Genomic DNA, 25,776 nt, shown 5'->3' on the forward strand with positions numbered 1-25,776 from the left:
AAATAATTATAGATGTAATACTTTCTTTACGCCCTAACCTTTGAACCAAGAAGTTAAAAATACAGACAAATTTATCGGAATGCTTTGTCAGAAACTCCAAACACTAGAAGTGTGATATTTTCGTAGTCGACTGCCGAATTGCATTTAATGCTGTGTTGTCATTTCAGGTGTAATAACCGAGACAATTTTGCAAGCTTTTCTGACCTAAAATTATTCGTATCATGTATGTCGGGCGGACCTAACTAGAATGCAGAACTTCCCAAAAATCAAAGTATACATATTATGTGACGTGAATTCACAGTTTTTATACTATCAACCACCAAAAGTGGTGAATGAGGGTATATATTAGTTTGTCATTCCGTATGTAACATTGAGAAATATTCAGCTGAGATCCAACAAACTATACATATTAGTCGAGAGTGTCTGTGTAAAACACTCTCACATCCAAAATACATAAGCGAAATTAATGAAATTTACACAAAAATATTTATAATTTGTCTAGTCAGCTTGGTATTAGAAATCGGCAAAATCAAATTAGTACAATCAGAGTGAAAGACAACCTCCTAAAATGTTGATAAATTCATTTGGATAAATAAATTCATTGCTGAGAATACCATGACATTTCTCACTCATTATTCATATGATAAAAGGACAAACTCTTTTGAAAATGGAAAGAAGAGGACACTAATTTCTCCTAGACCCCGTACAAATTTATTGTCGGAATATGGCTTTATGTTACATAAATGCCTGTATAATAGACGTATCCATACATAATTCACCAAAAATGAGTTTCGAAAAATAACTTCATAAATATTTATCAAACAAATATTGATATAAATTTACAACGATCAGTAATTCGTATCTGGAACTTTGTTTAGTGGAACTTTCTTAGATTTTGTTCATTCTGGGTTGGGTAAAAGTCAAGTAAAATAAGTAAGAGAGCTATATTCGGCTGTGCCGAATTTTATATACCCATCACCAAATTATACTTTTTTTTTTAAATTTTTTGGAAAAAAAATTTTCGAATTGTTTTTTTAATTTTTTTTAATATTAAGCGAAGAAAAACTTATTGTGAAAAAAAATTGGAGTTAAAAAATATTTTTTCCGATTTTGACCCATTGTAGGTCCAACTTGCTATGGTCTTATATACATACGTCGTTGCAAAGGACTTTGAAATATCTATCATTAGATATCCATATTGTCTATATTAATGACTTAGTAATCCGGATATAGGTCATAAATCGAGGTTGTCCTGGTTTTTTCCTTATATCTCAGCCATGAAAGACAAAATACGTAAGATAGTATTTGATTTTAGACCTATGGTTTCTTGGGGGAAAATTTCTTAGAATTTTCGGTAGATTGGAAAAATGTACCCTAACAGTTATTCAACATTATAGTGTAAATAACAACGTGCTTTTTTTTTGCTTCAAAAATGTCAAAATGTTTGTGCCAACAAAGCGTCATGGCGGAAATTTTTTCTTTAATTTGAAAAAAGTGCCGCTGAAGCACACCGATTGCTCATCAAAGCTTATGGTGAATGTGTTCCATTCATTTCGTTGTGCGAGAAATAGACAAAGATCGCTCAGGTCAGCCAATAAGTGTGAAGACGAACTCGACAAGAGCTTGCAAAATCATTTGGGAGCTACTCAATCAGCAATTTCTAAAGGTTTCCAAGCAGCAAGAATCATTCAACAGCAGGGAAAGTGAATATCATAAGAATTGTAGCTGAGATACCTTGAAAAACTATTTTATATGTCTGAAATGCTGCTAGAACGCTATAAAAGAAAATCATATTTACACCGAATCATTACTTGCGATAAAAATGGATCCATTATGATAATTCGAAGCGTAAGAGATTATATGTACGTGAAGTCCATGGCGCTAAGGTAATACTCTGTTTTTTGGTGGGACCAAAAGGGTCCTATATATAACGAGCTGCTGAAATCTGCCCAGACCATAACAGGGAACCTGTACCGAACACAACTAATTTGTCTGATGAGAGTATTGGAGTATATGCAGCCAGGCATGAAACCGTAGCATTCCATCATGCCAATGCTAGGCCACATGTTGCAACAACTGTTGCAAACTATTTAAAAAGAAGTGGTTGGCAAGTTTAGCCCCAGACCTTGCACCCTCCGACTACTATTTGTTTCGATCAAAGCAGAAAGCTCTCTCTGGGATACGCTTTACTGCAAAACAGAGTATCCGAAATTGGCTTGATTCGTTCTTGGCGTCAAAAGATAAGCAGTTGCCAGAAAGATGGGAAAATGTCATAGCTAACAATGGCCAATACTTTGAATAAATTTAATATATTGTACAAATGTTTCAAAATAAAAGCTAAAAATTTAAAAAAAAATGTTCAGTCTTTGTTTGGTGAATAAAAACATTTATTTATTCCATCTTCAATTTCGACATTCAACTATTTCTAGATTTATGGGGAGATACAAAATTACGTGACAGCACTGAAACGCTGCATAGAATAGCAAAAAACCCACAAAAGTGCACAGTTTTCATCCAAGCTCGCTATAATAAACCAGTATTTGTTGATATAGAATCAGTTTAACTCAACTTAAAGTGTACAATTACAATATTGTTTGATAGCCTCCTATGATTGCCTATTATTTATTTTAATTAATTTCTAGAAACTAAATTATGGAAATTCCTAAAAAATATTGTCAATCTTTAATACAAATAATTGTGATTTTATTATGTTGGACGAACTTTAATGAAGGTAAGTAAGTGATAAGATTTTTTTATTGCAATATTTTGCTTACACTATAGTGTAAGCAAAATTTCAGTTCATACATCATATTTGTTGCTAACATTTCCTAAATAACTATAATTTGAGAAATTAACTATTAAAAGAAATCACAATCTAAATATGAATATTAGGGTAGGTAAATTTTCTAGGAAAATTTCCTCAAGAAAATATGGATCTAAAATCAAAACCTAGCTTCCGCTTCAAAATACACAGTTAAGAAATTTTGAGTTTATTCCCTTTTCATTGCTTATTTTGATATGAAGGTTTATAAAAATGTATACCAATGTATAATGGAAATTTAGCTCTTAACAAAACGTAGTTCTACTTATTTAAATCGGATGAAAATTGTAAAAGTTATTCATTTTTTCATTCACACCTTTTTAGTATTTTCTACCCCAGCTCATATGGGCAATTCCATGTCATCGTACGAGACATTTGTACGCCTATAGAGTGGGATAGATTTTGCCAAAAATAAGAGTATCTGAAAAATAATTTGTAAAATAAATAGTCGGTACATAGTGGATCAATTGGAAAAGGGACAATATTCTGAGATCATTTATATTTTCATAACAAAAATCGATTTTTATTATTAAAATTAACTGAAACATAAACGTTGCGTTAAGTCGGTAAATAGTGGTCCAAATGGAAAATACATGAGCAAATAATTTTTCTTTTAAAATGTCAATACTTTTTTTACGAGGTCATGATCGCCATCAACTTAGGTCTTGTGAATTATTTCTATATGAAACTTATTTCTGTTGAATTTTATTTATGTGGATAACAAATTTTTTAAGAGAGTTATGCTCATTAAAATGATTTTCGTAAGTGCTCCGAATGCCTTGAAATTATGCCGCCTTATTTATTTCTATATGAAACACAAAATTTTTAAATGCAATTTATTTTTGTATCAAACTTCTATTTCGAAAGGACATAATATTATCGAAAGAATAATATTAAAAAAATATTAATAAATTATAGTATAATTTTTCAACCTTTTTATACGCTTCACCTTCGTGAGAAGGGTATATATAAGTTTGTCATTCCGTTTGTAATTTCCACAATATAATTTTCCGACCCTATAAAGTATATATATTCTGGATCCTTATAGATAGCGGAATCGGTTAAGCCATGTCCGTCTGTTTGTTGAAATCATTTTTCTGAAGACCCCAGATATCTTTGGGATTCAAATCTTCAGTAATTCTGTCAGACATGCTTTGGAGAAGTTTACTATTTAAAATCAGCAAAATCGGTCCACAAATTGCTGAGATATGAGGAAAAAACCAGGACAGCATCGATTTTTGACCCTGGATTACTAAGTCATTAATATAGACAATATTGATATCTAATGATTGATATTTTAAAGACCTTTGCAACGACGTATAGTAAGTTGGACCTACAATGGGTCAAAATCGGAAAATTATTTTTTAAACCAAATTTTTTTTTCACCAAAAAAATTTAAAAAAACAAAAACATTTTTTTTAAAATTTAAAAAAAAAATTTTAAATTTAAAAAAAACAAATTTAAAATAACAATTAAAAAAAAATTTTTTTCCAATAAATAAAAAAAAACAACTTTGGGAAAAAAAATTTTTGTTTACCTAAAAATATTAAAAATTTGTATTTTGAAGTATAATTTGGTGAAGTGTATATAAGATTCGGCACAACCGAATATAGCTCTCTTACTTGTTATTATTAATTTTCTTTATATTTAGTTGAGCTTGAGGTTGCTTTTTTATAAATACTTATTTGTATTTTATATTTATTTTCAATATTTCGCTACTCTTTGTGTAGCATCTTCAGAAAAAAGTTTAACAATTTGAATATAACAACAAAAATATTTTTTTCAATAAATCAAAAAAAATTACACAAACAAAAAATATTCAAACAATATTTAATTTTGTTAAAAGGTTATTCGGGATTACAAAATTAGTATTTTAGTAAAATTGTTTTATGCAAAATTCCCAATTTTTAATTTGATAAATTTACTGAAATTTATTGTTGGGGGATAAGCTAGTTCCTATGCGCATTTCACTGGTTGTTTAGGCCAGATCATCAGGAAACCTTTTCCCCAAAAGGCTTTAGAAAAACTAAATATATTATACAAATAAATTTCTGTTTCTGTTTTTATAAACTTACCCCCAGTATAACTATTAGTTAAGGCATAGCCACTGGCTATGGAGGGAATGTGATCAGAATATTTCTGATGAATATTAAATAATGGAATTTGTTTTCGAATGTTTTTAAACATTATCAATACTAGAATTGTTAACTTTTGTTTTTCTTTAAAAATAAAATATTAAAAAACTTACATCGAAACTTCAGTCTTTAAATTTTTTTAAAAAATTAAATTATTCCAATAATTCGATTAATTTTAAAAGTGTGATCGAATTATTCGAAGAAGTTAAAATCTCTTATTCGAATTATTCGTTTTATGCGAACAAGACAAAAATCTAATAATTTAAATACATTTGTAGATGCCTACATAAATTAAACATTTATAAAGTCCAATTTCGGGAGGACATTTGTATGGGGTCTAGGTACCAAATTATATCGAAGTATCTTGAATAAAATACGATGATTATCAACATTTTATTTTTCGATCTTTGTTGACTAATCGGAGGAAATGCCCATATCTTATAATAATTTATGGCGAATTTCAGATATTTATTTGTATTTAAGTGATTTTAGTAAGTGGTCATAATATGGGGCTATGATCAATTATGGGACAATTAGAGTGATCAAATATTCGACATATTCCAAAAACCGGTTTTCGAATAATTCGTAATTTTTAAAAACCGGTTTTCGGTTTTTTCAACCAAAAACCGGTTCGAATAACCGGTTTTTACATTTTTTTTCAATTTATGAATTGAGGTAAAAATTAAGCTTAAATATTTTTTTATTAAAACTAATTAGAGTGGTCAAACCGGTTTTCGAATTATTCGAAAAACCGGGTTTTTTTCCCAATTTTCCGGTTTTTTTAAACCGGTTTTTATAAAAGGACGGTTTTCGAGTTATTCGAAAAACCGGGTTTTTTGTCTCGAATTATTCGACAAAATCGAATAATTTTTTTATTTATTTTAATATGGGATTACTTTTAAGAATTAACAAGTTATACATCAAGACCAAGGCGGAATCGCAAAGTAGGTATGGGTTGATTAACAACTCGCGTATCATTGTCATTATTTCTTAAGGTTCGTGTTCATATTATTTCATTCGACAAATTTGCGTCTACTATAGTTCTGGCGTGTGTGATGTAGCTTCGTATAACGTTTCCTGCTCTACGTAGTTCACACCAACCGCGTGTCTTTTAATTTTGATAAAACAACTGAGTTAGGACTTTGACGGGAGAGTTATCTATATTATTTAAAAAAAATATTATAAAATATTATTTTAAAAAATACAACTAACTATTATTATTATATAAAAGTATGTATTAATATTATATTAATATGTGAGGAGCCGCAGAACAAAAGGTACTTTTTTGAAAATTTAAAAATATTGGGAAATTGATTTTTCCCCGGTTATTCGAACCGGTTTTTGATAGAAAAAACCGAAAACCGGTTTTTAAAAATTACGCATTTTCGAATTATTCGAAAACCGGTTTTTTGTATATGTCGAATATTTGATCACTCTAAAACTAATTAGAAAATCATTCAGTCTTTTAAAAATTTATTTAACTTAAATTTATTTAACACAACTTTAAATTTATTTAATATTTTAAATCAAAAGAAATTATATATATTAATATAATGTTAACACATACTAATAGATAGTTGTATTTTTTAAAATAATTGGGGGATTCAAACGGTCTCCTATTAGGTCGTATTGTCATAATGTCGTAAAATATTTTTTTAGTTTAAACAAATTTTTGTTGGGTTTCAAACTTTGGACTATAATGATTTTCATGATCTTAAAAAAATCGAAAAATTCACAGGTGTATACTCACTTTTGAGGCTGTGTGTATTTTAAACCTATATCTACGTATAGGAAGCTGGAACGATTAAACCTTGTTATTAAAATAAGTAGTGATGCATTAAACACATTGAAGACAGCAGGCTTCCGACTTCAATCTGTCAAAAATAGAATACACATGTTTATATGAAGACGATTCTTTTGACGACAGCACAACTTCACGACGACACGACTTCGTTTGCTGCTGCTGCCCAATTAGGCTAATTTCTATTTTTGTCAACTTCAAAACAGAAATAGTGTTGATAATATAATAAAAAATGTAAATCAAATTAGTGCTTAAAAAATATATATTTTTTTTACTTAATTAAGAGAAGTTTCTGATAACCTATGAAATAAATTAATAACAGGTACATAAATTATTACCAGATATACATACATATATATTTACTCAAAATAATTGTTTAAATCTTAATTACTTTGGAATTTTGTACGGTTATTTTTTATTAAAGTAAAAAATTAAAGTAACACCACTGAATTATAATGAAGCTGTCGTCTTTAAAAGAATTCAGCGGCTGCCGCACGACTGCAACTTCAGCCAGCAGCATTTGTGTTCGTGAAATCGTGAAGCCTGCTGTCTTCAATGTGTTTAATGCATGACAATGGTAGTTTTACAGCATCAATGACTTTTTATGATATCCACCAATTTACAAAACACGCGGTTCGTATAAACTACGTAGAACAGGAACCGTTATACGAAGCTAGATCAAACACGCGCCAGAACGAAGGTAAAACACAACAAGTAAGAGTGCTATATTCGGCTATGCCGAATCTTATATACCCTTCACCTTTGTTGTGGATGCAATAGAAACAAAATACGCAAAGCATGCATATTCAAACATACGATTTGTTGATTTTTTGTCAAAAAAAAAAACACACAACCAAACAAAAGTTTAGTTGTATAAAAAACAACAACAACGCCAAAAGAAACAAAACACAAAAAAAAACAAAATACGCAAAGCTTGCACATCCAAACATACGTTTTGTTGTTTTTTGTCAAAAAAACCAACACACAACCAAACAAACGTTTAGTTGTATAAAAAACAACAACAACGCCAAAAGAAACAAAACACAAAAAAAAAACAAAATACTCAAAGCTTGCACATCCGACCATACGTTTTGTTGTTTTTTTTTCAGAGGTTGTCTCGGATTTTTGCTCATATCTCCGTTATTTATGGACGGATTTTGCTGATTTTAAATAGCAAAATTCTCGAAAGTATGTCTGACAGAATTGTTGAAGATTTGGATCCCGGAGATATCTGGGGCCTTCAGAAAATTGATTTCAACAGACAGACAGACAGACGGACAGACAGACGGACAGACAGACAGACAGACAGACAGACAGACAGACAGACAGACAGACAGACAGACAGACAGACAGACAGACAGACAGACAGACAGACAGACAGACAGACAGACAGACAGACAGACAGACAGACAGACAGACAGACATACATACAGACAGACAGACAGACAGACAGACAGACAGACAGACAGACAGACAGACAGACAGACAGACAGACAGACAGACAGACAGACAGACAGACAGACAGACAGACAGACAGACAGACAGACAGACAGACAGACAGACAGACAGACAGACAGACAGACAGACAGACAGACAGACAGACAGACAGACAGACAGACAGACAGACAGACAGACAGACAGACAGACAGACAGACAGACAGACAGACAGACAGACAGACAGACAGACAGACAGACAGACAGACAGACAGACAGACAGACAGACAGACAGACAGACAGACAGACAGACAGACAGACAGACAGACAGACAGACAGACAGACAGACAGACAGACAGACAGACAGACAGACAGACAGACAGACAGACAGACAGACAGACAGACAGACAGACAGACAGACAGACAGACAGACAGACAGACAGACAGACAGACAGACAGACAGACAGACAGACAGACAGACAGACAGACAGACAGACAGACAGACAGACAGACAGACAGACAGACAGACAGACAGACAGACAGACAGACAGACAGACAGACAGACAGACAGACAGACAGACAGACAGACAGACAGACAGACAGACAGACAGACAGACAGACAGACAGACAGACAGACAGACAGACAGACAGACAGACAGACAGACAGACAGACAGACAGACAGACAGACAGACAGACAGACAGACAGACAGACAGACAGACAGACAGACAGACAGACAGACAGACAGACAGACAGACAGACAGACAGACAGACAGACAGACAGACAGACAGACAGACAGACAGACAGACAGACAGACAGACAGACAGACAGACAGACAGACAGACAGACAGACAGACAGACAGACAGACAGACAGACAGACAGACAGACAGACAGACAGACAGACAGACAGACAGACAGACAGACAGACAGACAGACAGACAGACAGACAGACAGACAGACAGACAGACAGACAGACAGACAGACAGACAGACAGACAGACAGACAGACAGACAGACAGACAGACAGACAGACAGACAGACAGACAGACAGACAGACAGACAGACAGACAGACAGACAGACAGACAGACAGACAGACAGACAGACAGACAGACAGACAGACAGACAGACAGACAGACAGACAGACAGACAGACAGACAGACAGACAGACAGACAGACAGACAGACAGACAGACAGACAGACAGACAGACAGACAGACAGACAGACAGACAGACAGACAGACATACAGACAGACAGACAGACGGACGGACATGGCTTAATCGACTCCGCTATCTATAAGGATCCAGAATATATATACTTTATAGGGTCGGAAATGAAAAATGTAGAAATTACAAACGGAATGACAAACTTATATATACCCTTCTCACGAAGCTGAAGGGTATAAAAATGAGCCAGAAATAATGACAATGACGCTCAATGACCCTTGATGTAAAACTTGTTAATGGCATTCAACATGAAATCATAACACACATTTAGAAGAAAAGTGTTGTTTAAAGTAATCGCTAATTATTAAAAGTAATCGCAGAATCTTAAAATAAATAAAAAAAATATTCGATTTTGTCGAATAATTCGAGACAAAAAAAAAACGGTTTGTCGAATAACTCGAAAACCGTCCTTTTGAAAAAACCGGTTTAAAAAAACCGGAAAATTGGAAAATAAACGGTTTTTCGAATAATTCGAAATCCGGTTTGACCACTCTAGGGACAATCCATAAAAATTCCGTATTGTGATCTCTTTTTACATAGATCTTAAGTAAGTCCCTGAATACACCAAAACGGAAAATTCAACCAGAAAGTCAGAAATAAGACACAACAAAAGAGAGCTCAGGGTTAATTTCGCATTTATTAAGAATTTTATTTGAAAGTACCCCAAACATTTTGCATGGAAAAAACAGTTGAAAATTAACTAACAATCACTAATATCTCTATTATTTTACCTTCGATAGCAAATTTGGATAGGAAGTATTCAATTCCACTTCATTTGCATACAATGTCCAGCATATTTCAGCGATAAGCGAATGAATGCTTTTGAATTTATAGCGTTCTTCAATGGGTCTGATGAAATTTTTGACCAAAATTCAACAAAAATTTATTTTTTAAACTCCCATATGGATTACTTTGAGAACCAGTTGTCTACAGAATTTGATGAGAATGGTGAACAATTTAATCAGACGCTTATATCTGAAATATGCTGAACATTGTATGATAATGAAGTGCAATTGCCTAGAGCTAAAAACATGTAATTAATGAATACTTCCTATCCAAATTTGCTATCGAAGATAAAATAATAGAGATACTTGTGATTTTTAGTTAAATTTGAACTATTTTTTTTCATGCATAATTTTTGGGTACTTTCAAATAAAATTCTTAATAAATGCGAAATTAACCCTGAGCTCTCTTTTGTTGTGTCTTATTTCTGACTTTCTGGTTAAATTTTCCGTTTCGGTGTATTCAGGGACTTATAGTAGAATTTTACGGATAATATTTTTGCGGAACATTTTAACCCCTTAAATCCCTGTTTTAATGGTGTTTTTTGCTCTTTTTTAAAAGAAGGACAAAAAAGACCCATGCCTTGAGGATTTAGAGGGTTAACATATTATACAAAAATGTTCGATGTAACATTTTACATAAATTTGCTGAACGTCGATACACGTGCCTTCTTTTGTCTCCTCTATCAAAATTTAATGGTTGGACCTTTTGAAAAAAAAATTAGATTTTGTTGTATAGTTTAATTATAAAATTTATACACATATTGGAAAGTAAAATTATCACTACAATCGAATATGAGAGTATTTGCAGAGTATAAAATATTGGAACGCGTCATTATTTATTCCTATTAAATTCCAAATTAAATAAATATTTTTTTATAATTTCAGATAACTTTTATTTGTACGTGCTGTCATTTTTTGATAAGAACTCAGACTTCACTGACAATTTTACAAAGTGAATCATTAATTAGTGACAGATTCTACCTTAATGAAACTTTGTTTATTTATTGTACTTTTTTTAATTAAAAAAAAAAACAAGACATTTATGGTAATTCCCATTGCTGATAAGAAAAGCAAGCTCTCAGTTTTGAAAATTGTATTCGTCTAAATTTTGTTTAAAAATATGAAATGATGCGAAATTCACCAATAAGAAATAGATCGATGGCTATATAATTGAAAAAAAACCGCTGACATCTTATTTAATAAATTCCCCTTAATTTTATAAATTTAAATAAACTGTAAGATACTTCCATGCATACAATATGAATCAAAGTATCTTCTTCTATTTGTGAAAAAAAAGTGGCATCATTGCTCTGCTAAAGTATCTCGCATTAAAAAAAATTTTAGTGGCTCAATTAATGTATTTTAAAGAGTACGATTCTTACATATTATCAGTTAAGAGTAGACAAGTATTTTAATTAACAAAGAGCATTAAGTAAGAGTACAAATTATAATTTGTACAATAAGTTTGGAACTCAATGCTAAAGTAAACATAATTTTAGTCTATACCGTCGCCTCCTAGTGGTCAGACGGCATTTAATTTCGTTTCGCAAAAGTACTTAATTGCAGAAGCTTCTATTATAATTTGATTTTAAGAAATTGTGAATAAAAATTTGAAATGCAACGTGTTTTCGGCAAATTTGCGGTTTTATTAATTTCAGTACAGGTGGTGTTCAGTGGTGAATCTTGTAAGTTTGGTTTTGGTTTTAGAGTTAAATAAAATTCGTGCATTTGACACGAAACATATGTATGTATATACAATCAGAGATGGGATACATTATTGACTTTACTTTACATTGTACATAGTATGTTTCATTAATAACTGATGGTTTATTTATACAAATTTACTTTTAAATTTTGGAATATTAGATCATTTATAACTTGTTGATTATTAATAATTTGTATTAATCATTAAGAGATTATTTGCATACACACTGTAGGTATGCAAATAAAATATTATAGATTATTATCTCTTATTGTTATCTATGTAAAAACCCCTAGTGTACTATACATATTTATTTATAAGTATATAACTGAAGTATGATTGGTATTTAGTAAAATCCAATAATAATAATGAGGTCTGTGATATTAATCAAGTGATAGTTTTTTGCTGATGTGCAGCAACTAGGGTTTTTATCAAAGGAATTCCGGGTATAAATTTCCCTGGAATTTTTCCAATTTCTACTACCCGATTCCCGGAATTCCCGACTAAAAAGTCGGGAATCCCGGGAATTAAAAACTGACGAAAATACATAGAAAACAAGTTAGAACTGTATTTTTTTTAACAAAAAACGGTGAAAAGTTTTTTACATTTTTTGCTTATATCTCTGCAATAATAGATCGCTTATTATTTTCGTATGAAAATTTGAAAAGTGAATTCATTATTTAAAGAATTTATTTCTTATTGAATCATTCTAATTTCTTTAAATTTCTTCTTCAAATCCGTGAAAAATAGCTTCAAATGTATTAATTGATCAAATTTTTTTTCAATTCAAATCTAGGCTTAAAGACAATTTTTTCAATTAATTTTGTAAATGATTTGATTTAAAAACAAGTAAGAAAGTAAGGTCGGTCAAGCCCGACCATATAATACCCTACACTAAGTAAAAGAGCAAAAACATTTTTCTGTTAAAATTTCAATAATTTATATTTTTGAGTGATTTTTGGAAGTGGGCCTTATATGGGTGCTATGACCAATTATGAACCGATCAGCATGAATTTAGATTTGTGTCTATATGAAAATTTACTATGTTGAATTTTGTGAGTATACCAACATTTTTAAGCAATTTATGCTCGTTAAAGTGATTTTCGGAGGCGAGTCTATATGGGAGCTATGACTAATTATGAACCGATCGTAACAAAATTTGGTGACATGAATTTTGTATATATAAAACTTATTTGAAGCGAAATTTGTAGAGATACATTTATAAATTAAACATTTATGACCGATAAAGTCCAATTTCGAGAGGACATTTGTATGGGGGCTAGGTGAAATAATGGACCGATTTCAGCCAGTTTCAATAGGCTTGGTCCTTGGGCCGAAAAAATAACATGTACCAAATTTTATCGAAATATCTTCAAAATTGCGACCTGTACTCTGCGCACAAGGTTTACATGGACAGCCAGCCAGCCGACCAGACGGACGGACGGACATCGTTTAATCGACTCAGAAAGTGATTCTAAGTCGATCGGTATACTTTAAGGTGGGTGTTAGACTAATATTTTTGGGCATTACAAACATCTGCACAAACGCATAATACCCTCCCCACTATGGTGGTGTAGGGTATAAAAATTTAATCATTCAAAGTTTGAATAAATTCTGTTATTAATTAACTTTAAAATTAATTCAGTTTAAACAAAGGCTTTGGAATGAATCTAAAATATTAAATATTAAGAATGGATTTATGGAATGAAAGGCTGGCGTTCTTTAATTACGGATTAAGATTTTAGTGAATTAAGCTTAAATTTTATTAATTAATACGAAGCTCTGATATTTAATAATTATAACACTAAGTTTTTATATGAAATTTGGCTATAATATTCCTAATTTACAGTATCATTATATATTTCGGGAATAGCCGGGTACCCGGGAAGGTAGAAAAAAATTTCCCGATTCCCGCAAATCAAAAAAGGTCGGGAAATTAAAAACCCTAGCAACAACCCATCAGTTCTAGGAGACAGTTCCGAACTAGTGATTTTTCCCATCATTTGGGGTGGGAACTAGTTACTTCAATAGCTACTTGACTAGTTATTTTAACACGTGCATGTCCTGTCTAATTGCTGGTCCGAAATAGTCAACGCGTTGGATTCACATACCTAATTGGTAATTTGATCAGCTACATAACTAGTTATTTTAACATGTTCGGGTGCTAATTGACCTCAAATAGTCAGATAAAAAGACATCATAGACAGTCCAATAAACGATTGCTTGTAACCAAACCTTCCTTCGACAACACTCCAAAAGATTGCTCCTGGTGGGTAAAATATGTAGCTACTTTCTAAAGTGCAGTACAAAGTAAACGTTTAAAGTGAATTTACTATAGATTACTAAGAGACACTAAAGTGACTATTGATATCACGCTATTTTACATTGGATATCAGTATACTTAAGCAAAAAAAAATAAACTGTATGAGAATTATATCAACACAATTTGCATAAAACTAGATTGTACGAAATACTCACAAAAAGTTTAAAGTGACTACACTCTAGATTAGTTAGAGACACTTAAGTGGCAATTGTCTTCACGCAAGATTACCTGGGATGTATAAAGTAACCAGTTGTCTTCTCTCTGCACTACAAAGAGTACATACGTGAAATGATATAAATTGGAGACAGTCGCGCTATGCAAACTACAACAATTAAAAACTGGTTTTTAGAACATCTAAGTAACCATACGGTTCGATATTACTGTTTTGACAACTGTCATTTCCCAGCACTTAAGCAAATAGTCAATCGGTAGTGGGCCTTATATGGGAGCTATGACTAATTCTCTTGTTCTTTTGACATAAAATTTGTCATTGTTGGATCAGCAGGAGTATTTTTAAATAGTTTTTCAAAAATGTACTTCTTTGAAATTTTGAAGTCCTTTAGAAAGGACTGAGGATCACGAAATGCAAAACTGAAAACGCAGTTTTTCTCCATTTAATATATAGTTTCATGTAGTTCGGTTTTATGTAGTACGGTGTTATATATATGGAACTCATGTCACCTAATTTTATGACGATCGGTCCATAATTACTCATAGCTCCCATATAAAGCCACCATCACATTAACGAACATAAATTCAACACAAATTTCATATAGACATAAATCACGCGATATATTTTTATGGTGATCGGTTCATAACACTATGAAACAAATGAAGACTTTTGGAAAAACACAAGATCATGACAGTATAGGTTCGACTCTACTACCAAAGGGTAGTAAAACCCTATACTCAGTTTGTCCATTTTGGTGACCGATTTTTTTTATGGGCCCCCAAAGTTTCTGAAAATCAGTTGGGCCTCTAAAAAAGGTGTCATCAGTTTTTGGTTAACAGCTAATTCAGACTTTGTGATACGGCTTAACTTTATATGGCAATAATATAGCTAAGAGTCCGCCAAATAAATTTTGTTACAATTTTTTTTTTTCAAAAATAGCTTTTTCGTGAATTTTTGTTTAAAAAATATAGGAAGACAATTTTTTTTTTACTTTTTTTAGAATAACTTCCAGGGTCTCCTAATTTTTCACTAACAATATTTAGCAAAGTTGTAGCTACGGTAAAGTTGAACAACTCTTGAGAACAAATCAATGCATTCTGAACGTGTCTAGTCACTCTAAATAGCACATAAAGATCACTTTGTACCTTAACAATTTTCGTTTTTACCATTTATGATCCGAATGAGCTGAAATTTAAAATGTAGATAGTCCTTGAGAAGGTCTACAAAAATATGCTTTTATCTGTAGGTATCTCTTTTAGTTCAAGAGATATTTAAGTTTAATTTTTTTTTTAAATTTTGCTCGATCTTTCTTTTGTATTTTATATATGATGGGCCTACGAAAGGTCATTTCATTTCAACTTTGTATGCGTGTGTTTTTTAAGTTTTTTCCCAAAAAAGTCCCCATATTTTTTCTTTTATAAAAAACTAATTTTCTTCGTGGCTATATACATTTTTTATGATCTGGAAAGAGAACTTAATGCAACAACGTATAAAGTAAAATTTGACTAACTTAAGCGGACATTGTACCCCCCAGCCCTATCCAAACTTGGAAAATTTTGAAAAAAAATTTTAGGTTTGAGTAAAAAATTCTAAAAACGCAAAGCACCGATCCTGAAAAGCTCGTCATATTTGTATAGCCCTATATATTGTTTATATATATACAAAACGTTTTTACTATCATACTGTAAATAACGTCAAAGTGGGCTATTTTCTTAAAAAAAACTCAGTTTTTGGAACACATTTTCCCCGTTTTAGGAATTTCGATGTTTGAAAACAAATAATGGCAATATTAGTGAAGCCATTGACTTAAGAATATTTAGATCTATATTACTTCCAAATTTTATTGTGATGTCTGTAACTGTTCAAATTTTACATTAATTCAAAGTTTTTATTTTTCTTGATGGAAAATCAACATTTTATAATATAGTTAGTTTTTAAGGTAAAATACGTCCGAAAAAACACAAAATTTATTCATTTCACTAAAATGGCATAAGGTTTCCACCGATATCAAAAACTTATATAAAAAGCTTATATTTACTCTTCAGAAGCTCCACAAACCTTGCCCACTTTCAAAAATGTTGATGTTTTTTCATATCTTGCGTGATCAAGATTGGATAAAGTGATGCGCCCGGATCATACCGATATAGTGTCGGGCTTGACCGACCATTCTTTCTTAATAGTTTTTATCTGCTTATAACTTTTTTATAAGTAAAGCTGATTAAAAAAAAAACAAAAAAATTAGCATTTTCATACAAAATGCTATAAAAACTTAAAAGTTCAACTTTAGCTTTAAATTTCTCAACAACTGCAAAAACATTTTTTATGACATTAAACTGAAGAAAAATTTAAGAAGTTAACTGTCCATAAATTCTACAATAGCTCTATCGGTTCAAAAGTTATAGAGTTTTGGCCGATGAAAAACGATTCTGAGCCACTGTGCGCCGCAGAATAAAAATGAACAACTGTTTTCTCATTTATTTGTTCTGAACAAACATGAACAATCAGTAAAAATAACGATTATGCCCAACTTTAATTAAAACCCCTTCAGCAATTTAACAATTGGCAGTTCAGCTAAAATTATTATTAACAATTAGTAATACACATCTCAGCAAATTCGCATTTGTTGTCGTATTTTTTGTTATTTATTTAAGAGTAAAAGAGAGCATTTGTGAGAGATCAATATGATAACAATGTTTTTAAACTTTATATTGATATAAAAGCAAGTTTTGTTTTTGTTTAATTGTTTGTAAACAAAGCGAATAATTTTTTTAAATACTTTCTTTAAAGCTGTTTATAAAAGAGGCTAATAAATATAAACAAACTTACTTATGGGTTAAACCAGTTGATTATATGGAAAAAATGTATGTGGCTTAATTCTCTATTCTTTTGACGACTGGTTAAGTTTCATTTACACACATATTTACATTGAAAAATGATCTTGTGCTGACCTTTTTCTAATTTTGTCTGTAAGAAGGATCTTCTTAGTTTTTTTATGTGTTTAAAATACAAGAATATTGTTCAACCGGTTTCTTAAAGATTTTAGATACATACTAAAAATAATAATTCTTACTTAAGTAAGAGAAATTTCTCCTAGTACTAACAACTTGTTTTTATGCAGCAAGTAATTTCGCACTATCAGTTCAGTATTTTTTAAAAGTAAGTTTTTTCAAAACAGCAATATATTTATTTTTTGTTTACTTTTCTTCTTGATAAACTTGAATTAGGAAATTCCCAACTGATACTGTTGGTGATGAGGTTAAGGATTATGTATACAAATGTTTTTGTTATACATACAAATTTTTATAATCTACTTACGTATAAAGAAAGTTTAAATAACTTTGAAGACTATATATTTGTAAACCACCATTCCCACAAAAGACCCCACAGTGGTTTAGAAACATCTCGGGAACTATTGGATACATTATTACGAAATTTTACATGGATAGAGCTGAGGCATTTTTGAGTTCAAACACAGTTGATCAGTTTCATCGGGTCTCACATTTAAAAAAAAATAAATAAATATAGTCTATGAAAAGATCTAAAAAAATATATGTAAGTAAATTGAAAGCAAGATTAAACATGACTTATTTGTAACTATCGCCACATCTCCAACTTAAACACCAAATATCCATGTTATTGAGAATATGTGGAGTTTTCTTAAGAGAAATATTAGAAAACATTAGATAAATAATAAGCACGACTTAAAAAATTCACTCCAACATGAATGGCAGAAGATAACGACGGAATATACACAAAAACTGGTTAACTCTTTGCAATATAGACTTAAATTAGTTTTAAAACAAAAGGGATATCCCAAAAAAAAAAATTAGTTTTCTATAAAATATGAATAAAATTGTTTTAATTTATGGTTTGTAATAAATTAATTTAGTAATTTAATATGTGCACGAAATAAGCTATGAGGTTATTTTTCTTGAAATTTAGTTTTTATGTTAAATATTTTTAATAAATGAATTGTTTTTAATTATACCCTACACCACCATAGTGGGGAGGGTATAATGCGTTTGTGCAGATGTTTGTAATACCCGAAAATATTAATCTAACAACCACCTTAAAGTATACCGATCAACTTGTAATTCCTTTCTGAGTCGATTAAACGATGTCCGTCCATCCGTCTGGCTGGCTGGTTGTCTGTCCATGTAAACCTTGTGCGCAATTTTGAAGATGTTTGGATAAAATTTGGTACATATAATTTTTTTGACTCAATGAAAAAAGTCTATTGAAACTGGCTGAAATCGGACCATTATTTCACCTAGCCCCCATGCAAATGTCCTCCCGGAATTGGACTTTATAGGTCATAAATGTTTAATTTATTTTTAATTTATAAGTTTTATATAAACGAAATTCATGTCACCAAATTTTGTTACGATCGGTCCATAATTATTCATAGCTCCCATATAGACTCGCTTCCGAAAATCACTTTAACGTGCATAAATCTCTTATAAATGTTGGTATACACACAAAATTCAACATAAATAACGTCCATATAGACATAAATTACACCTAATTTCATGGTGATCGGTCCATAATTGGTCTTAGCTCCCATATAAGGCCCACTTCCGAAAATCAGTCACGAATATAAATTATTGATATTTTAAAAGAAAAATGTTTTATCACATTTACTTAGTGTAGGGTATTATAAGGTCGGGCTTGACCGTACCATTCGAATAAAGAAAAAGTACCATAAAGTCTACCCCTAGAATTTTCACTCACTTAGGACCATATATGCGTGATTTCATGTTTCTAGGTCCATTGTTATAAATAATTTAAAAATTACCATTACAATTAAGAAAAAGTACCAAAAAGTCTCCCCCTAGAATTCTCACTCACTTAGGACCATATATGATTTCATGTTTTTAGGTCCGTTGTTATAAAAAAAATCAAAAAGTACCATTAGATGAACGAAAAAAGTACCTATAGTTCATTTCTCACATTTTGGTACATACATATTATCCCCTATTCCTCTCTCTAATTTCACTCAGATACATATCAGCTGACTTTAATAATTTAAAATATTAAAAAAATAACATTAGGAGAAATGTAGCAATTTACCCTTTTCCCTCTTGAACACACCACCAGTTTGAAATTTAAAAAATTCTCCAATTTGCTAAAATTGTTTGTGCTACAGACATGCCTCAAACAAAATCTGTGTTAATGAGCTCAAGAAAAAAGATATTTTAAAAAAGTACTAAACTGTTTAACACGATTTGGCACACGAGTTCTAAATCAACCTGTGTTAGGTAATTTTGGCTGAATCCAGGAACCGATGTTAAAAATTGTATCAAAATTGGCTTAATAATTTGAAATAAAATGTATTTTCCAGTTTTTACCCTCTTTTTGGTACTTTTTTTATACCCATTGCGGTGACAAAATTTTATTCAAATAAATTTCTGTATCGTAGTGGGATCTTAAAATATAATATTCGTAATACGAATTTCGTATGTCTATGTCAAATTATGGAAAAAAATATTTTATGAAAAAAGTACCAAATATAAACACAATTGTTACCCCTTAAGGTTTCGAATTTCCAAAAATTACCAAATTTATATCTGTTATTTTTTTGTTAAGTAAAAAATACGATTAAAAATTTGTTTCTATGTTTATTGGTTTAAAAGATACATGGGGTGCCAAAAAGTACCAAAACACAGTTTTACCCACAGTTTTCTCCTCTAAATGGTTAGAATTTCAAAAAAGTAACAGCTTAGTGTCAGCTTATTTTTATACCCTACACCACCATAGTGGGGAGGGTATTATGCGTTTGTGCAGATGTTTGTAACGGCAAAAATATTAATCTAACACCCACCTTAAAGTATACCGATCGACTTAGAATCACTTTCTGAGCCGATTAAACTACGTCCGTCCGTCTGGTTGGCTGACTGGCTGGCAGTCCATGTAAACCTTGTGCGCAGAGGTTGCAATTTTGAAGATAATTCGATCAAATTTGGTACATATTATTTTTTCGGCCCAAGGACCAAGCCTATTATTTCACCTAGCCCCCATACAAATGTCTTTCCGACCATACTTTCTAACTTGTTTAAATGGATTAACATGCAATTTTAATTTTTTTTTATCTTTATTAGATTTTAAGATACAAGGATACCGAATTTACCCGTTTTTACCCCCAGAAAACGGTCTTAATTCATTGTTTTGATTTTGTGATATACGTGAAGATAAGTTCGGGATGTCGATATGTTCTCCAGAGTTTGATTCAATATATTACTTACTTATCTAAGCACCGTTTTTCTTACATATTTTATATGTATAATAGATGTTTTTATTGCTCTCTGCCTCTCTTTTGCAGCTTCCAGATGCCCTTTATATACATGGCAATGTAACAATGGCCAGTGTATTAAATCCGATGAACTTTGTGACGGCAACTACGATTGTGATGACAAATCGGATGAGACCGTTGATGAGTGTTTACTTAGACCATGTCCAAGTTATGCCTTTCAATGTGCCTATGGTGCCTGTATAACGGGAAACTATAAGTGTGATGGCGTTATCAATTGTGTCGATGGTTCGGATGAGACCGAATTTTTGTGTAATAACAATGTGAACTATGAAAAGCAACTGCAAGGTAGATGTGGGTAAGTTAGCGGTATAATAAACAACTGAATCCCTTATTGCTTTATAAATGAGAGCTTTCAATAATTTAGCAATTTTTCTATGAATAGATTCCCTTTAAGCATGGAATGTAAATCGGGTGAATGCATTAGTAACGAGAGAGTATGCGATGGCCGAGAGGATTGCATAGATGGCAGCGATGAGACTGTTCAAGTGTGCAGCTTCCTTAAGTGTCCAGAGTATTCATTTCGCTGTGGTTATGGAGCCTGCGTTACGGGTTTGTCAGCTTGCGATGGTTTTAAAGATTGCAGGGATGGTTCCGATGAAATTGCCAGCATTTGCTCAAATATTACCATTGCAACGACCACAACCGTTAAACCAGCACCACAAGTACCAACAACTACAACTGTCAGGCCAAGTACTTCTACCACTACTACTATAATAACATCAACTGCCTCGCATCCGCAAACGACCTTGAAACCTTCTATTTCCACCACTTATTGTTCATCATCCGTTATCATGCGTGGTATTTCATCATTTGCTTCTTGCTATTACCACGATCGGTCAGTAAGTTGTAGTCAGGAGGTAAAAGCCGGTACTATAGCCAATGTTACCTGTGTTCCCGGTTATGTTGAGAAACAAATGAAGAGAAGTTTCTCTACCATAAAATGTGATACGGATGGTGAATGGACTCGTTCTAAAAGGAAGTGTATGCCCGAATGTGGCACATTAACAGAGGAACAGCAAGAAAAAGATACAAAACCCTGGGATGTGACAATATTAAAGCGAGACTATGTACCCATCTATAATCCCATTTGTAGTGGCGTTATTGTTTCACCCAAAATCGTATTGTCGGGTAAGTTTTAGAGTGCTGGCTTTAAAAAACTCTTGCATTAATTATATTTTTATTTGTATATCTAGCTGCCAATTGCTTTCGCAATCACAATAGTGCTTACAACACGGATCATATTTATTATAATTTGATTCAAGGTTACTATAATCAGTCTTATGCTGAAGGATATTTTAGTTCAAACGCCGAAGCTCACAACATTTCCAGTATTAGTATGTAAGTAAATAATATATTTTTTTTCGAACATCTCGTCTTAATTGCAGTAAAATGAAATTATTTGTCATATTGTGCATAAGTTTGTCATTCCCTTTGCGACCACATCAAGTATATATATTCTTGATCGTTGTGTATAACGGGGTCGATATATCCATGTGAGTCCGTATGTTGATATCAACTTTCCGAAGCTCCCACATAACTTACATACGTGAATGATACATCAATATATCCGCTATCCTCGTTCGGTTGCTATTTAAATTTGGTACAGTCAGCCCACAAATGGCTGAAATATTAACAAAAACAATTTTTGATGTACTATCTAGATTACTAATTAAAAGATTGTCAACGATTTTTTTTTCACTGAAAAAAATTTTTTTTTAACGAAAGGATACTTTGGTGAATGGTATATATTATTCGGCACTGCCGAATGTAGCACTCTTCTTGTTATACCCTACACCACCATAGTGGGGAGGGTATAATGTGTTTGTGCAGATGATTGTAACGCCTAAAAATATTAGTCTAACACCCACCTTAAAGTATACTGATCGACTTATAATCACTTTCTGAGTGATTATAAGTCGATGGACACAACGAGGTCCGTCCGTCCGTCTAGCTGGCTGACCATGTAAACCTTGTGCGCAAAGTGCAGGTCGAAATTTTGCAGATATTTCGAATTTCGGTACATATAATTTTTTCGGCCCAAAGACCTAGCTGAAATCGGTTCATTATTTCACCTAGCCCCCATACAAATGTCCTCCCGAAATTGGACTTTGTCGTCATAAATGTTTAATTTTTATATGTATCTCCACAAATTTTGCTTCAAATAAGTTTTATATATACGAAATTCATGTTACCAAATTTTTTTACAATCGGTCCATAATTAGTCATAGTTCCCATATACACCCGCTTCCGAAAATCACTTTAACGTGCATAAGTCTCTTAAAAATGTTGGTATAAACACAAAATTCACCATAAATAACTTTCATATAGACATAAATCTCACGATTTAATTTCATGGTGATCGGTCCATATAAGGCCCACTTTCGAAAATCACTCGCGAATATAAATTATTGATATATAAAAAAAAATGTTTTTGCTCATTTACTTAGTGTAGGTTATTATATGGTCGAACTTGACCGACCATACTTTCTTTCTTGTTTTACTTTAATATATTTATGAAATAAATAGTTTCAATTATTGAATTTGATGTTTTTTGATGTTAAACAAAAATCCCGAAAAATTCCGAATCATGGGATTTGTAAAATACAGTCACGTTTGGCAACCCTAATATGTGCATTAGGGCTATAACTTTTTAAAAATGTTTGCAAATATCAAAATTGGCATATTATTATCGAATAGGCCATTAAAAATTATGAAGAAATACGTTTCGCTGGCGTCAAAAAAGTGCTTTTTTTTGGAAAATAATTCGGTATCTCTGTAACTATTGGAGATATTGATACGAAATTTCATGGTTAGAGCTGAGGTATGGTCGAGTTGATTAACAGTTATTCAGGCCAGTACGTGGCCCCTCAAAGTTGGTCACCAAGGTCTCAATTTTTTTTTTTTTAAATCGCCAAAAATACATTTTTTATCCGAGTGAGCTGAATTTTAAAATATAAATTGTTCTTGAGAAGATATGTGTAGATTATCTATTTTAGAGATATTTATGATTATTTTTTTTTTTTTTAATTTTGTTCGATTTTTTTTGTTTTTTAGATATGGCGAAATGTTTTATTAAAAATCACTTATATTAACGATAAAATTCTAAATAAAATAAAAAACCTTGCTAACAGTTATCTCGCCCCTATAAAAACTTACACGCATCCAAATTTGGAACGATTTGGATAGGAAAGAGGACTTAATGCAAAAGCGTGTAAAATTTGTCTCACTTAAGCGAACAATGGTACCCCGCAGACATTTCTAAACTTGGCCGCTTTTTAAAAAAAAATTTGAATAAAAAATTCTAAAAACGCAAAGCGCAGATCTTCAAGAAGGCTCATACTTATATAACCCTATATGTTGTTTAAAGACGTATGAAGTTTGCACTTTTCTAAAAAAAACTCAGTTTTTGGAACACATTTTCCCCTTTTTATGAATTTCCATATTTGCAAATAAAAAATGTCAAAAATTATAATGCCATTCATTTAAGAACATTTGGATCTACATTACTTCCAAATTTTGTTGTAATATCTTTAACCGTTAAAATTTTACAATAATTCAAATTTTATATTTTTCTTCATGGAAAATCATCATATTATAATTTTATTAGTTTTTAAAAAAATTCATAAAATTATTTAATTTTACTAAAATATCAATCCTCAAGCCCTATGATTTTCACCAATATCAAATACTTGTATAAAGAGCCTATAATTACTATTCAGAAGCTCCACAAACCTTGTCACTTCGAAAAATGTGAACGTTTCAGCATGCAAAATGTGTAGACATACAATATATCCAATAGTTAACAAGATACCGAATTATTTAAAAACAAGTTAGAGACCTATATTCGGCTGTGCCGAATCTTATATACCCTTCACCAAATTATACTTTAAAATACAAATTTTAAATATTATAGTGAGTTTCAATATGTCTTGTAAAAATTCCAAATTTTGTATTAATTAATAAAATTAAGAAAATTAATTTGGTGCGTGATATTTTTTATAAAATAACCCAAGGTAATGTTTTTCGTTATTAAAACAACATTGCCCACCTCGTGGTATTTTGCGAAAATTTTGGTTATAGCGATTTTCAGCGATTATATCGCTCTTATTTGTTTTTATTTAAACACAAACTTACCTCTTAAGTATGGAGTCATTAACATATGTATTTCCTTTAATTGCAGCAAAAACATGCACAGAACTCAAGACTTGGCCGTTCTGGTGGTGGTCAATTATTTTCAATTTTCGCCCAACTTAAAGCCCATTTGCTTGCCTACGGCTCAAAGTAATATATTTCCCTTCTATAGTGACGATAAATTGAATATTGGCCGTCCTGTTACGCGTGAAACTTCCAGAGCCTATTTGGAGTATTTAATTGCCAGTTTGGAACATAAGAGTAATGGTCGCAAGAACGTGAATTATGTCAACATTTATCACTATATACCATTCATAAATCGGGAAATTAAGAAATACGATTATTTACTTTAAGTGAAAGGCCCAGAGAGACAGAGCATGCTCTCTGTTAAGATTTCAATTTTTAATATTTAAGACATTTATTTAAGTAACTTTTTTTGTTCTTATTTTTTTTTATTTCATTTTTTTTTAGTTTTTCTTTATATAATAAGTTTAAATTTAATACTATTAATTTATAACTTACATAAAAAATATATTTATAGTATATGTATTGTATTTGTATTTATTGTGAAATAAAGTGTGATTTTTGTGTGTGTGTTCTCATGATCAAATGAAATTTTACATAAAAATTACACAATTAATCATTTATTTAATCAATTCAATTGAAGTTTTAATAAAAAAAATTTACATTAAAAATTGTTTTTGTTTTTTTTTGTTTTAATATACAAGTGCTTATTCGTTTTTTTTTTATTATTTATAGTTTTAATTTAATTAAATTTATAATTGTTTTATTATTTTTGTTTTTTTTTTTTTGTTGAAGATTTTCTTCTTTGTTTTTGTTGTAGTTGTTGTTGTTTTCTATGTAATACAAATACTTAAAATTTTTAATTTTCTAAGAAAACTACATTTAATTTAATAATTTAATTTTTTGTTTGTTTT

General features: G+C 31.3%; 1 protein-coding gene across 1 annotated transcript; it reads left to right on the forward strand.

The window, feature by feature from the left end:
* The first annotated feature begins 11,728 nt into the window (after positions 1 to 11,728).
* On the forward strand, positions 11,729 to 25,533 carry LOC135961693 (modular serine protease-like). The gene is made up of 5 exons (XM_065513239.1): positions 11,729 to 11,885; positions 20,717 to 21,002; positions 21,090 to 21,835; positions 21,901 to 22,045; positions 24,888 to 25,533. The coding sequence occupies exons 1-5, from the start codon at positions 11,816 to 11,818 to the stop codon at positions 25,189 to 25,191; spliced, it is 1,551 nt and encodes a 516-aa protein (XP_065369311.1). The 5' UTR covers positions 11,729 to 11,815; the 3' UTR covers positions 25,192 to 25,533.
* Positions 25,534 to 25,776: the final 243 nt, after the last annotated feature.

This window comes from Calliphora vicina, chromosome 1 (genome assembly GCF_958450345.1).
Source record: "Calliphora vicina chromosome 1, idCalVici1.1, whole genome shotgun sequence".
Lineage (NCBI taxonomy): Eukaryota > Metazoa > Arthropoda > Insecta > Diptera > Calliphoridae > Calliphora > Calliphora vicina.